This window comes from Lithobates pipiens, unplaced genomic scaffold (assembly GCF_037356315.1).
Source record: "Lithobates pipiens isolate NorthernLeopardFrog02 unplaced genomic scaffold, aLitPip1_a1.2 Scaffold_19, whole genome shotgun sequence".
Taxonomy (NCBI): Eukaryota; Metazoa; Chordata; class Amphibia; order Anura; family Ranidae; genus Lithobates; species Lithobates pipiens.
In genome coordinates, this window is record NW_027507764.1 from 539,593,753 (window position 1) to 539,607,179 (window position 13,427).

The 13,427-nt window shown below is 38.4% G+C and overlaps 1 protein-coding gene across 1 annotated transcript in view; it reads right to left on the bottom strand.

Annotated features, from left to right (window-relative positions):
* Window positions 1-13,427, bottom strand: part of CSMD3 (CUB and Sushi multiple domains 3) — a 1,166,690-nt gene that overhangs the window by 1,064,072 nt on the left and 89,191 nt on the right. The window contains exon 3 of the mRNA XM_077493847.1: window positions 5,329-5,523. Coding sequence (XP_077349973.1) covers window positions 5,329-5,523 — 195 coding nt within the window. The remainder of the gene's footprint in view (window positions 1-5,328; window positions 5,524-13,427) is intronic.

Genomic DNA, 13,427 nt, shown 5'->3' on the forward strand with positions numbered 1-13,427 from the left:
ATTAGGTTAATAGCTTGTTTAGAGAACCTTTTCATGATATGCTAATTTTTTGAGATAGGAATTTTGGGTTTTCATGAGCTGTATGCCAAAATCATCAATATTAAAACAAGAAAAGGCTTGAACTACTTCAGTTGTGTGTAATGAATCTAAAATATATGAAAGTCTAAGGTTTATCAGTACATTACAGAAAATAATCAACTTTATCACAATATGCTAATTTTTTGAGAAGGACCTGTATACACTTAAAAAAAGATAACTCTATCCCCCATAAAAAAAAATTGCCCCCAATAGAACTAACAATTGGAAAAATACATGTGTTCAACTGATACAACAGAAATTGTTGTCTCCTCCTGACTTTGGCTTAATAGCAACGACTTTGAATAAAATGTAGCACAAAAAAGGGAATTGGGTATGTAACAATCTTGAAATGTCAAATCTGTCAAAACTATTCTACTTATTTTATATGTCTACTGACAGTAGCATTTAAAGACAAGGAGCATTTTCAGAATTGCTTTTTTTTACATTTTATCAGAAAAATAGGGAAAACCACCTTAATGCTTGACATTCTTGCTCTAAAAATATCTGCGTCAAATTCCTGTCAATGCACTGACATTCAGCCTTTAATGTAGGTTAGCATTCTCTGCAAGTTAATGAAGAGCAAAATGGCAGCTGCCAGGAATGCTTAAAGGGAAATCATTGTGTACTTACTTTTGTGATATTACAAAGTTTTCTTGAATGCACTTGCTATGCCAAATGTCGTGAATAGTATTTCCTATAAAGATTTGCAACCTCCGTATGTCAGGTATTACAAGCAGCATGATTGCCGAATGAATAATATAATAAAATGGGGAGCAGGATAAGCCACAAACTTTAAATAAAATGGACCTATCATTAAAGATCAAAACTTTGTAGATTCAGGGAATTGTTTTCTAAAATGAGTACCTTCTCCTTGATGGGGAAAATAAACTGTTGCTTCATCATGTGGCCCATGTATTTAGAAAATATCCTGCACCAAAGGGCATATGTAATTACAAGTATCTTCTAAGCCATTGGCTGGGAACAAGATCGCATGGTAATAGTTCTGATTTCTCTCTGCTTTTTTTTTCGATCTGCATGTTTGCTCTTGGTCATTGTCCATCATTGCTACAAATATTAGAAGGCCTTTCCATAGGAATCAGTGAAGACTCTTCTATGTATATGCTCAAATGCAAACAAGTAGAATAGTTATTTAAAGGGTAATTTAAATAAAAGTACAGTTATACATAACTGTATGTCTAGCAAAACTTTTTTTAAGTTTTGGCAGGGTTTAAACCCATATCAGATTTTTTTTTACTGCATGTGTCCTGCTAGAGAGATTTCCCTTCACTTCCTGTTTGGAGACTCAACGGCAACTGAGGGAGATCTCTTCAGGGGAACTCCCATCTTAGTCATTACCAGAACACTAGCACATTTTTGTCGCCATTGGAAGATGTACCCTCATTTCCAACAACAAACCTGCTGTGACAGGAGGGCACAGCAGGAATCAAGAATCCATTAGAAAGGTTGGGAAACCCATGCTTCAGCTCCCCATGCACCTCTTATGTCTAAGTCACCCTGTGCCATCCTGGTACAGGGTGACTGAGAAAATATATATTGGCTTACTTAAAATGGGAAAGTAATATTTATCCACAATATCTCCCAGGTTATATGTAACAACTATTCTTGGGAGCTGATCACACTGGCCTCTGTTTAATGTAGGAGACAGGCCAACTCCTGCTGGAGCTCCTGCTATTGCAAGAAGGTGTCCTGTGTTTATGCTTATGATAATGGATAATCTACTGTGTGAAGCTCGCTGACAACAAGTGTGACCTGTAGTGAAATCCTGATTAATCATAACAATGCCGGGGGGGCATGGAGTCACATTGGCTTTTTTAAGGGACTAGTTAATTAGCTTGTGTTAATTCTGTTTCTGGTTACAGGTGTATTGTTAGAGTAATATGAGCAGGAGGGGGGGCTCCTCTTCTACTGTATATAAGACTTGTATTTTGGTTCTAAAAAACAGACCATGTTCAGCAAATAAACAAGTATCATCTTATTTTGTGCTTGTGAGCAGTTAAAATATCTGATATCCATATTCAGACTGGGAAGATTTGGTATATGACGAAAGCACGCGAGTGGAGTGTGGGACGTTTCCTTACACCTGCCATTGTAAACAATGAGTCCAAAGGTGGGCTGATGCCTCTCCTAACCTTCCTGACAGTTTTCTCGAGTGTGGCCCGGGGTTAAATTTCTGTACCATTAGCGGTAACCCTGAGCCACACTCGGGATTGCATTGCAGGATCCTAGTGCAGGTTACTTACCTTTACCCTAGGATCCTGTGATGTCCCCCCGTTTTGTCGGTGGGCTGTGTCCTCCGCTCGGTGCCTCTGTGTGCCGGGCTCCGATCCCTGTGAGCATTGCGACACACCGGGGTGGAGTCCGGCGGAACATTCAAAAAATAGAAAATTCATAACACATACAGTACACTGTAATCTTACAGATTACATTACTGTATGAAATTATTTCACATCCCTTTTGATTCTAGTGCTTTGTCCAATGCCCTGCATGCAGTTTTATATTATATATACTGTTCTTTCTGCCTGGAAGCTTTAGATTGTCCATAGCAACTAAAAAGTGTCCCTTTATGTCAAAAGTGGTTTTAGACCAGCTAGAAAACAGCGACAGTAAATTAGAACACTTGCAGAATTGAGCGATAGTGAATTGTGGGAAAATTAATTGTATTATTATTATATTATTATTTTTTATAATTATTTATTGTTATTTATTATATTATAATTGATAATTTTATTTTTCAAACTTTATCATACCTGGGATGTCTAGTAGACTCCTGTTTGGACAGATTTAAGTGTGTTATTGCTAAGAATTTCAGACCTAAAATATAAAACACCAAATTTCTATGCAAAATGATAGTACCGCTTCGAGTTGCAAAAATTTGACATATTCATGCCGCCAAGGTGGCTACCCAAGGCTCAAAGTGCAAACTTACACTCCCCTGATCTGAGACCATTTTTTATGGAAAAGCAAACAAACTCATTCTACCAAGTAACTTTTCTTGCAAATTGTATCCACAGTGGAGTTTCCTGTTGATGATAATGTTTTTACCATCTCCTAAACATATTTATCTCTTTCGTTTTAAAATCTTAAAAAGGTTTTTTTTTGTTTTGTTTTTTTTAAGATTGAGTACAAGTGGAATGCCACAGTTGCCATAGAGAAAATGTTGTTTTGTAGCTCCATGCCCTCGGTCTTAAGTTATCTTTCTTTTCACTGTACTGCAAACCATAGGGAATTGTCTTATTACTAATTATATGAAAGAACTGCTATTGCTTGTAGCTCATAAAGAACCCACAAGTGAATAGAAAATAAGAAATAGGTAACACTAAGTGAGATCAAACTGCAATGCCAAGCCTTTATACACACATATCCAACAAATATCTAAAATGTATGCAACCGATACAAAACGGTAAAAATATGAATCTTAATCTTTGTCTTCTATGATACTGATCTATTTATAGTATGAATGACTAAGCACTAAGTAATTTACTTTTATTATACTCATTCTGTAGACTGTGATATCATAAGGAATTTTATAATGATAATGCTTTATTTTAAATCATAGGACTAAAAAGTTTTTTTTTTTCTGGAGTCAATTAAAGTCCTATATATTTTTATTCTTCCTCCACATTTGAGATAAAAGATCTGAAAGTGCCCACAGTATTACACATTTATTCACCAATGAGGACTGTGCCACAGGAAGAAAATGAAGGCAGCTCAGTAAAATCCCATGACTGCAGGGAAGACTGCTCCTAAAGGGTACTTATATGTACGAGTTAAAATAATTAATGTAGGGGACCAGTGGGGGGGTCTTGAACTTGCTTGAATGTAGATTCAGTCAATCCCCAAAGCTGGTCATTTATTAGTAGTCTTTCAAACAAATGTTCATACAAGAATTTGTATGAATATTTGTGCAAAAATAACCAGTACATTTGATGACACGATGAACGTTGTTAAAAAGAATTTTAAATTTTTGTTTGTGTTGAACATTTGATTTTGGAATAAATGGACATTCAACTGTTATGTCCTGTACACACGGTCGGACATTCCGACCACAAATCCATCAGATTTTTTCCAACGTATTTTGTCCAAAACTTGTGTTGCATACACACGGTCGGACAAAGTTGTCAGAAAATTTGATCATTCGGAACGTGGTGACGTTCGTTGAGTACGAAGGGACTACATAGAGGCTAGTAGCCAATAGCTTTGGTCTCATAATTTGATCTGAGCATGCGTGGCACTTTGTTCATCTGAATTCTCTACAAACGATCGGAAAAAGTCTGATCTGATTTTTTTGTCGGAAAATTTTAGATCCTGCTCTCAAATTTTTTCTGTCGAATTTCACACGATCGGATTTTCCGACAATATAATCCGATCCGACCTTTTTGGTCGGAATTTCCGTCCGTGTGTACAGGGCATTAGAAGTTAATTTGTTCAAAAAAACAATTCCATCTTGTTCTTGAATTTCTTTGTTACTGCAGTTGAAAAGAAATAAAGAAATGTTGATTTGATCCCACTAATGATTAGAAAATTGAACAAGCATTCCTGAAATAAAAACATTTGAACTGAAATCCACTAGTTTATGGCCAGCTTTACTACATAACACTTGTTTGCATCTCATTGCTGTTTGAAATAATCTTAAGAAGCCTTATACACTGTTTGTCTGTTTTCAGTTAAGTCAGATGTGATCCACAGACTTCAGGTGGGTTGTTGTTTACTTTCAGCCAGTGGGCTGAAAGAAAAAAAAAATAACGGATTTCTCCATCCACACAAGCAAGGTGGATGGAGGAATCTCTAACACCAGGACCTTATATTTGGATAGTGGGACTTTCTGCTGATTGAGAAAAGTTTTCCAACATTCTTATTCAACAGAAGGGGACAGTTACACATGGGCCAAAATTTGGCCAATTTCTGCTGAACTGGCTGAAAATCCATGTATGGCCAGCTTTACACTGAAAGAGTAGAGCAGTGGGGAACAGTCATCATGTAGCACTCCTAAGCAAAATGGGGCAACTATGAATATGAGTATTTATGGCTGGCCTCATGTACAAAAATGTTATATTTTCAACATACATGCTAAAAAATGTTATTAGTACATTAACATTCATTTACATTATTTACATCATACTATTCGTAGAAATATAAACATTATCCCTTTAAATCAACCAGTTTTTCTGAAGAGTAGCACATAGAGTATTTTAAAACATTTATTTTGCCCAGTCTGTCATTTGAACCTACCTCTGCATATAGGAACAGGGAAATCCCAAGAAGCTGTGTTTGCTGAATTTGCTATACATGTAAGCAGTGGATGACCATCCAATATGTATCCTGTTACACAACTATATTGGATTTTGTCGCCAATATCAAACTTTGTTCCAGACAGAACACCCTTCGGTGGTACTCCAGGGTTCCCACAGGAGCTGCTCCGTAATTCTGTGAAAGGAGATGAAGATATGAGGTCAAAATCATAATTAGGATAGTCGGCATTTAGCTTCATAAACACAACCCATGAACTTTGTTTAATCATAACATCATATCAATGCATTCATAAATTCTCAAGAGAGAGATGACACAAAAGGTTGAGAAGTACTTACGACTGAAAAGGAAATTAATTCCTGACTGATCTTAATTTACTCCTGAAATTATTGTGGCATTTTATAAATCTGTCTTATAGAATAAGTGCACATTTAACATGCCTTAGCTTCCTTTACTATAGCTGTGAAAGTTTAAAAATATAATCTTTCACATTTTCTTTACCCTTGAAAGCTTTACTGAAATCTTCATTGGCTGTGCCATTTAAAATGTCTTGATTTATCGGAAAACTGTCTGCAGACACAGGGATATCTTTATACATCGCCATAGCAAATAAAGTATCTCTACAATCTCTTTATATCTCTGTTGCTCAATCTGCAGCCCAAAGGCTATATGAGGCCCAATATTAATGTGTGGCTTTGGGATCCCAGCAGTCTATAGTGGGAATAGGAACATTGCTTTGTAAAGGGGTAATTGCAGTCATCTCAACTAGAATCAATTGCCTTCTGCAACATTTTCTCCAGTTTTCAGCCAAACATGCATGTCTGTGGTCTCTGACCATCATGTCTACAGTGTCATGTCTCAGTTTCTTCACTTTGCAAAGGAATGTTCCCTTAGCTTAGAAAATAAGGTGATGCTCTGCTAGCTTCTATAACTGAATCATATGGGATCAAATATACTGTTTTTTTTTATAATCTTCTTATTTGGAAGTTTTCTCTATTATTAGAAGTGAGTGGAGTGGCTGTGAAAAAATGTATTCAACCCATACTTAAATTTCAACAAAGTCAAAATTGTAATTACTTCTTTATTTAGAGAGTGTGGTTGTTTTGGGTGGTACTTTAGGCAGTTTAGATTATTTATTTGTATGTCTGATTTTTGTGAAGGTTACTGTATGTGTATATTATCTCTTGTATAGGTCGTAGACAGGAGATATACTTTCCCAATATTTGAGTTGTGACTACATTTAAAGCTCAAAAGACATTGTTATCACTCATGCAAGCTGAGGGGTTCTAGGGTAGTTAGATTTGAGAGGAGTAGACTTCTTCAGTACTGTCTTGAATCGTAAGTTCTCATTTGGGATTCAGAACGCTGAGGCTCAGAGAGATCTTTGGGTGGTAAAGAGCCTCCAAAACTTGGTTATAAGGACTTTGGTCCTGAAGGAGTTGACACACCTGCAAGGAATCATTAAGGAATCAGCACCTGAGGGAATGTTAATCAAATCACAGCTATGATATATGCGGTGTGTCTGGTGACTGAGGTGTTTTCTGAGATTGTGTGGCCTTCCAGTACCATAAAACAGGTGGGAACACCAAAACCTTGATATTAGATTAATCTACTGGTGGTGAACCAATGTTTATTTTCATTACACCAGAGTTTTGTTAAAGGAAGCTATTTTTGGTGTTGATTGTTTTGAAAGTACACAACAAAGACTGTTTATATTTATAGATGGCTGGTTGGTGATCCTAAGTTCCCATATTACACACTTTAAATGTTTTATTTGACTTTTTTTGCTGCTACATTTTTTCTGTGAAAAAATGTAAAATAATAAGGCTAAAGAGGCCCACAAAAACAGGTTCAAAATAGTTTTAAGGAGCTTTAAAAACTCTTAGGAGCTAAAACAAAAAGTCTTAATTTCACCTTCAGTACTGACTCCAATGCATTTTAATAAGGAAATGTTCCAATTATCATCAATCAAATCTCCCAGTTTTGTTTATCTCAATCAAACATACTACACTAAAATAAACACCTTATGCAGTATAGCTCTTGAGCTCCTAGGCCAGTGATGGTGAACCTTGGCACCCCAGATGTTTTGGAACTACATTTTCCATGATTCTCATCCACTCTGCAGTGTACTTGCGCATCCTGGGAAATGTAGTTCCAAAACATCTGGGGTACCAAGATTTGCCATCACTGTCCTAGGCAGACATATTTTCAGTATGACCCTATGCAATAGGACATTATATATTTTATCAGATTAAAATGTCCTTGATTAGACAAGAACATGGAAATAAAAGGGAGAGCCTTGGTGTCACCCTTAACCATGCTGTAAGCTTGTTTTTAGTTAAGGGAGTTGCATGCATGGAAATCTCAAAAAAGGGAACCTCAAGCAGCTATGAAAAATGTGATCCAAACTTATATTGCAGTGAATTGTCCTAAACTCTGCTGTTAGAAAATAATGGATGGAAGTCTTAGCTTCAGTACTATACAGTAGGCAACACTACAAAGAACAAGTTTAATGTCAAAAAGTAGTTGCACAAATATGTTTGCCACCTAACCAGTGGCTTGGAGAGCATGGCTTCAATCTATAAACCCTAATCCAGGAGGGTCTGATATTTCCTTCTTCTGCACGAAAATGTGCCTTAGTAGTATGAGAATATTAGAGATCACATGACCAAGTAAAGGCATGCGTGGAAACAGTACTTAGGGGCAAGAAACAAGGTGGGTGGAGTAGGGCATAGTTGTTGTTATTTTTTGGGGGGGCGCTCTAGTTCAAGGTTTACACTGGGGCCCCTAAAGTCACTAGAATTAACACAGTTGCCTTTCTTACCCCTTTCTTCAAGCAAGTTCAAAACATACCCTAGAACTGGCATATTTTACCCAAGCCCTCTTTCCCCCTACTTTTGTTTGTACAAGTAAACATTAGCTAAAACCTACTGCATATAATAATGTTCAACAGTTCCAGGCTCAAAGGCATTTTCTAGAATACATTTTAAACATAGAATACATTTTAAACATTAATAAGGTATACTACTTCAAGAAAACAGTAAATACATATACAATGTAAATGTACTGTATGACAGTCCAATTTTACCTTTTGTCCTTGGGCAATAAAATAATTGGCACATGATCTACCTTATAACTTGCCACTTGCTATTGTTTTACAGATCCTGTTGTCTGTATCCTTTTAGAAATTCTGCAAACTCTCAGGAGTTCACAGACAGGAAAGTTGAAATAAGGGAATTCAGAGTAAGGAACATATTTGCAGAAACATTTGGCAAAATAGTAACATCAGAAGATTTTTTTGCTTAAATTTTAAAAGCAAATTACCCGGAAAAAAAACTTTCCTTGAAGTGTAAACCAAAAATATTGCAGTTTACTAGTCCTTGGTGTAGTGACTAGATTTGTTTTCTTCATTTAACCTCCTGCTTTATTTGCTTTATCACCTAATAAATTTGCAAATAACATACTTTCTGTCTCTGGATGGCTATGTCACAATCCCCCTCATCTATAGAGGGAGCCATTTTTATTACCCTAGGCTGCTCTCCAGATATATTCTACAATCATGTCTGAAGCTGTTTATCTCCATTACATTGGGGGGAAAGGCAATGCACACAACAAGTTAAGGCGCAAACATCACATAATAGTATGCTCAAAGAAGAGGCTGTCTGTATAAAATTATATAAAACGATAGTACATATGAGATATTTCAGTTATCAAGTCCCAGGAGAATGCCTTTCGTTCCTTAAGTAGGAATTCAACATGCAGGGCTGCCACCGCAGGGAGCTGAAACCAGGCTCCTAGATTATTACAGAGATACAAAAAAAGAAGAAGGGGGCGCCTCTGGAAAATGGAAAATGTGAGTGCAAAATCTCTCTGTTTTAGAATGACTTGTGAATAAACTGCTTTTTAAAAAAATCTACACCCAGAGGCGCCCCCTTCTTCTTTTTTTGGAAAGGCAATGCAACTGTTAGTTTACAGAAGATAGCTAGAAAAGAAGATATTCTTTGGTGCAACTCACAGGAAGTGACAATTACACAGCATTTCTGGCAAGATCAGCATATAATTTCTGTGCCTGCTGAAAACGTTCTTAGCTTGAAAAAAAAACTGAATGCAGCCACTACATTTAAGGACTGTACGCTACAATATATTGCAGCGTACAATGTATGCAATATCTGGGGAAAGGGTGTTACCCTGAAATGCATCCCATAGCAACCAGTAATTGATTAGCCATCACTCCAAAATATAATTTGAATATAGTATTACATCAAAATCATCTAAGAAGAGGCCTTTATGATTGCACATTGTGATGGAACACTTTGGAAAAAGGGGCCTGAAAGTCCTGAAAATATAGGTCTCATTAAAAACCATCCTCAAACACTATTTAAAATGCTGGTTCACCAATTACTCTTGTATGTAGTGCCACCAATTGCAATGCACTCAACCTTCCACACCAGCCTACAGATGTGTAAATGCAGGATGGATCTTTTGTTTACTGTGATACACAATCCAGTGTTTCCCAACTCTAGCCCTCAAAGCACCCGAACAGGTCATGTTTTCAGGATTTTCCTCAGATGAAACGGCTGTCGTAAATACTAAGGTAGTGAAACTGATCAAATCACTTGTGCAAAATAATAAAAAGCCTGAAAACATGACCTGTTGGGGTGCTTTGAGGACTGGAATTGAGAAACACTGACCTAAGCAACCAGCATGTTACTAGCACATTGTTGAACAAGGTAAAGTTTCTTACAGTGCCTGGAGGAAGAGAGGAAGCAAAGGCAGACACATTGTGAAACCTATTCAGTCTCCAGGAGTTATTGGCACATAACACAGCTCTCAGTAATGTTTGTTGGATGTTGGCTACACTAGGCACACTCCAGACTTAGGAAGTCTTTCTTAATAATTCATTCTTGACATGAAACATTGAAATATATATATATATATATATATATATATATATATATATATATATATATATATATATACATAAATAAACATATATGTCAACCAGAGCATTTGTGGAGCTAAGGAGGATTTAATAGGACCATTATCTGGTGTTGTCTGTTGCCTGTTTGTCTGGCTCCAGATGACGTCATGTGATGAAATGCGTAGTTTCATAGTTTCATAGTTAGTAAGGTTGAATAAAGACACCAGTCCATCCAGTTCAACCTGAGTGAGTGTCTACAATTGCCCCTGTACATTGCACACTCACATTGGTCCCTACCCTCAAAGAGCCCACAATCCAAAGTCCCCATTCATATACTAGGGCCAATTTTGGACAGAAGCCAATTAACCTACTTGCATGCCTTTGGTTTGTGGGAGGAAACCGGAGTACCTGGAGGAAACCCACGCAGGCACAGGGAGAACATGCAAACTCCAGGCAGGTAGTGTCATGGCTTGGATTTGAACCAGCAACCCTTCTTACTGCTAGGTGAGAGTGCTAACCACTACACCACTGTGCCGCCCTGCGTAGGGCGTGGCCACACAGCGTGCACCTTCCATACAGATGGCAGCGGCCGGCTGTATTTTTAAACAGTGTTTTAAACAGCAATGTATGCCTATTTGTGATGTAAGTAGATATTTTTTCAATAAATCCAATACCAATACGTACTACACCATGGAAGTATTCTTTTCTTCACCATAAATAACAACGCGGATGTAACATCATCGAATGAGCAAGCATCTCCCAGGACAACACCAGCTGATGCCAGAGAGCAGCACAGTGGCTTATACTGTGGAGGCTTACCCACCCCAACAGGGGTAAGTTTTCTGGTGAGGGTAATCACATTACTACTTCACTGAAAAGCGCACTGGCAGAAGTTTTGTTTTTTTCAAGAAAAATATAAATAATCTTGCTGCACCAATAACGTTTTTCCACTTTTACTGGGACTTTTTCACTACATAATCTGACAGTTTTTTAATTTAGTTTACTTGAGTGTTACTTTGCATTTATATTTTTTCCATATATTTATATATATATATATATATATATATATATATATATATATATATATATATATATATATATACGTATTGCTCAAGTATTTGTTTAACCATTTGCTTACTGGGCACTTAAACCCCCCTCAGTCCCAGACCAATTTTCAGCTTTCAGCGCTGATGCACTTTGAATGACAATTGCGCGGGCATACAACACTGTACCCAAATGAAATTTTTATCATTTTTTTCCCACAAATAGAGCTTTCTTTTGGTGGTATTTAGTTACAGCTCGGAGTTTTATTTTTTGCTAAACAAACAAAAAAAGATGCAAAAAAAATAAAATAAATCATGTTTTAATAGTTTGTTATAAAATTTTGCAAACGGGTCATTTTTCTCCTTCATTGAAGTGCGCTGATTAAGCGGCACTGATAGGCTGCATTGGTGGGCACTGATGGGCTGCATTGGTGGGCACTGATAGGCTGCATTGGTGGGCACTGATAGGCTGCACTGGTGGGCACTGATAGGCATAGTTAAGGCGGCACTAATAGGCACAGATAAGGCGGCACCGATGGGCACAGATAAGGCGGCACTGATGGGCAAAGATGGGCACAGATAAGATGGCATGGATGGGTGGCACGGAGGGGTGGCACGGATGGGCACTGATAGGTACCACTGATAGATGGGACTGATGGGCACTGATAGGTGGCACTGATAGGTGGCTCTGATAGGTGGCACTGCTGGGCACTGATGGGCGGCACTGCTGGGCACTGATGGGCGGCACTGCTGGGCACTGATGGGCGGCACTGGGGTGCAGCACCTTTGAGGCAGATTGTGGGCACTGTGGGTGGCACTGTGGGTGGCACTGTGGGTGGCACTGCTGGGTGGCACTGTGGGCACTGCTGGGTGGCACTGTGGGCACTGCTGGGTGGCACTATGGGCACTGCTGGGTGGCACTGACGGGGGGCACTTACTTTTTATTAGGGTGGCACTGCAGGGGGCAGGTGGGCACTGGCAGGGGGCAGGTGGGCGCTTGCATTGCTGGCCGTGATCGGGACTGATGTCCCGATCACGGCCGCCGGTGATCGCCGGCTTTTTTTTTTTTTTCCCGCGCTGTCAGCGCGAGGAGGAATACTAGCCGATTACCGGCTCCGTTATATCACCTGATCAGCTGTCATTGGCTGACAGCTGATCACGTGATAAGGGGTCGGGATCGGGATTGACCCCTTGCACGGATCGGTGATCAGCCGAGTCTCATGGCCGATCACAGAGCGTGCCGCGCGCGCCCCTCAGGGGGCGTGCAGGCCGCTCGTACGCGGGACTACGTCAATAGACGTAGTCCCGGAAAAGGAGATCCGCGCTTTAGCCGTCATTTGGCTATAGCGCGGATCTCAAGTGGTTAAGCAAATTTTGTATGAATTTTATATATTGATTTAAATATTGATTTAGGTAGCACCCCATTAGGTGCGTGTGTTTTTTTTTCTTCTTCAGTTTGGCACATGGCATAATTGAATATCAGGTTATAATCTTCACAATTTTTCACTTTGCGATTGCTGGCATTATAATTTTATACTATTGTGATATTATATATTTGTCACCCTTTTTTCACATAAGGCCGTATATATACAAGGGATTCACTTTTATAGATGTTTTGGTAGTTCACCAGTACCACATTAGATCTTTAAGCACGGTGACAACATTTATCTCCCCTGTCTTTATTAATTTATTAATTAATTTATTAATTAATTAATTTATACATTTTTTAATTTATTTTTTCTAGTAATATTTTTTATTATTATGTAATTAATTTTTATAATAAATTCTGAGTATAGCACCACATCTACTCTCTCTTTTCTTCAGTTAAAAACAATGGCTGATATTCAGCCCCTATGTATGGTACCCTGTCTGGCAGAAGCTGGCCGCCTCTCGATCACAGCTCTAGGCAAATGGCGGAGATCGCTGATGGGCGTGTTCTGGCGGGGGGCCATCTCCCTGTCAGAACACAATAGCTCAGCAGGGGAGATTGCTATACCAACTTCAGATTGTTAGTACAGCGGCTCATAGTGTGTACCAGGGTTTAGGGAACTTAGACTGTAAGCTCTTTGAAGGCAGGGACTGATGTAAATGTACAATATATATGTAAAGCACTGAGT